This window comes from Olea europaea, chromosome 14 (genome assembly GCF_002742605.1).
Source record: "Olea europaea var. sylvestris chromosome 14, O_europaea_v1, whole genome shotgun sequence".
Lineage (NCBI taxonomy): Eukaryota > Viridiplantae > Streptophyta > Magnoliopsida > Lamiales > Oleaceae > Olea > Olea europaea.
Window position 1 is genome coordinate 16,674,914 of NC_036250.1, and position 2,357 is coordinate 16,677,270.

General features: G+C 37.6%; 2 protein-coding genes across 2 annotated transcripts in view; both read right to left on the minus strand.

Annotated features, from left to right (window-relative positions):
* LOC111409337 overlaps positions 1–1,541 on the minus strand; it is a 5,014-nt gene extending 3,473 nt beyond the window's left edge. The window contains exon 1 of the mRNA XM_023039386.1: positions 435–1,541. Coding sequence (XP_022895154.1) covers positions 435–1,047 — 613 coding nt within the window. The 5' untranslated portion in view covers positions 1,048–1,541. The remainder of the gene's footprint in view (positions 1–434) is intronic.
* LOC111409583 (protein farnesyltransferase/geranylgeranyltransferase type-1 subunit alpha) overlaps positions 1–2,357 on the minus strand; it is a 13,006-nt gene that overhangs the window by 7,800 nt on the left and 2,849 nt on the right. The window contains exon 3 of the mRNA XM_023039615.1: positions 1,548–1,679. Within this exon, the coding sequence (XP_022895383.1) occupies positions 1,548–1,679 (132 nt within the window). The remainder of the gene's footprint in view (positions 1–1,547; positions 1,680–2,357) is intronic.

The following is a 2,357-nucleotide window of genomic DNA, read 5'->3' on the forward strand; positions in this document are numbered from 1 at the left end:
TTGGCTTCCAATTTCCTGTGGTTCCTCATAAGTAACCCCGTCCACCTCCAAAACTGTGATGGAGTTGTTCCTCCTATTAGAATTGGCGACCCTGTGGAAGAATTTAGTGCATTTATCCCCCTCTTTCAACCAAGTAACTCTAGATTTCTGTCGCCAATTAATCTCCACCATCTCCACCATCCTCTCCATCTCTTCCTTTAATCCTCTATGTCTCTCCTTCTCCTCCCCGGTCAACCCCTGACTCTCCTCCCGCCTATCCAATTCCTCTATCTCTGACAGACATTGATTTTTACTGCAGTTAACATTGCCCACAACTTCCTCATTCCATTTCTTTAAGTCCCCTTTCAGCGCCTTTAGCTTCTGATCCAATACAAAAAAAGGAGACCTACTGACTTCATAGGAAGTCCACCACTTCTGTACTCGCTCCTTGAAACCTTCTACTTTCAACCACATCTTCTCAAACCTGAAAGGTCTTCTTCCACCACCCCTTCTATTCCCCGATAACATAATAGAAAAATGATCCGAGTACACCCTCCCCAATCTTCTCTGAGTGACATCTGAATATTTAGACTCCCACTCCCCACAAATCAAGAACCTATCAATACGAGACAAAACGGGTCGATCCCGATTAGATGACCAGGTAAAATCTCCCCCAATCATGGGTAAATCCACCAACAAATTCTCCCTAATAAAATCTGAGAACTCCTCCATTGCCCTAGTTAGTCTCCCACCACTCGACCTCTCCGAAAGAAATCGAATCACATTGAAATCACCCCCAATACATGTAGGGAGATTCCACCAAGCCCTCATTCCAGCCAGTTCATCCCACAAGCCCACTCTACTGTCATCAAAATTAGGCCCATAAACTCCTGCGAACATCCACTGAAATCCATCCTCACAATTTTTGAAAGAAATCGATATAGAGAAGTATATGGAGAGCATATAGAGACCACGAGTTAACATGGCAATAAACAAGAAGACAACAAGATTGCTGATTTTAAGATCCATGGCTGCATTAAAATCCCCAACAAGATGTTTATTACTCATGCATTAAAATTACACAGACATTTCATGTCGACTTATCAACTAAAGATAGATGTGTTTAGGGCCGACAATTTCTACACTACTTGAACATTTGACAACTTTTTCTTCCATTGTAGACATCAATTTGCCAATTAATTCTAGGTTTACCTGGTTGGATGACCACTTTATTCTTATGATAAACAGAACATACACAGCCAAAAAGATCCAATGAACTTCAATTACATTCAAGTGGACGGAAATATCATTTTCTAATTCATACTGTGAAAGGAGCTCATAATCATTGAAAAAGTTCAACCCAAAAATAACCATTTTGCAATCAAACACGAATGTAGCCTTTTAAACCTCAATAATAAGTCCTATTATAACACACCTTTGATGCTTTATATTATATATACAAGGGAGATATTCAGGTCTGAGAGCTTAAGTATCTGTCGAAAGACAATTCAATTTGATGCATCAGAAAAATTAAATGATAAAACATATCCGTCCACAGTGTAACTTACCATATTTGATAGTTTTTAGAGTTTAGTCTGGCAAGTTCCCCCACAAAATCCAATTCGTCATGCAAATCAACATGAAGTGTCTCAAGTATAAGACGCCTGAACTGCCATACCTGAAATAGAAGAATGCAAGTTCTTTATATCCACGTGCCAAGGGGATCCAAGAATAAATTTTGAAGTCAGAAATAGTCAGTTCATTGTACAGTTAAAAATATGTATATATATATTCCTCTCTATATCTAAGGTTTTAGTGATGGGATATTCCTTGCAGTGCCAATTAATATAATGGAGAGGGTGTGGTACATGAAGCTTCCCGAACTTTATTTTCTCATCTAATCAAATATACATTTAAAGACAAAGAACGAATATATATTCAATTAATGTTCAAAGGATGTGTAAAGATGAAGTCAGAACCTCTATATCAACATCTTGAATTCTGCAGCACATAATGTTATAGGAACCTTCAGCATTTTTAACTAAAATCTAAATTAACAAAAAGTTTGATCTTAAACTAGTTTTGCATTAATGCTCTCTAAGTTGCACTTGCACTGTTAGAACAAGAGGATTTGAAAATAAAAAATAAAAAAAATAAAATCACTTAGTCATTGGGTATGTATTCATGGTGTCCCAAAATCCCGTTAACTCCACGATTTATAATAACACACTACAACTCTTAAACCTTCACCGGGGAAATATATAGATACCATCAGTGAAGAACAAAAAAGGGAGGAAAGTATTCACATATCAGGATTGTTAAAATTATTACTCTCGGTTTGGGGGGGGGGGGGGGGGGGGGGAAAAAAAAAAAAAAAA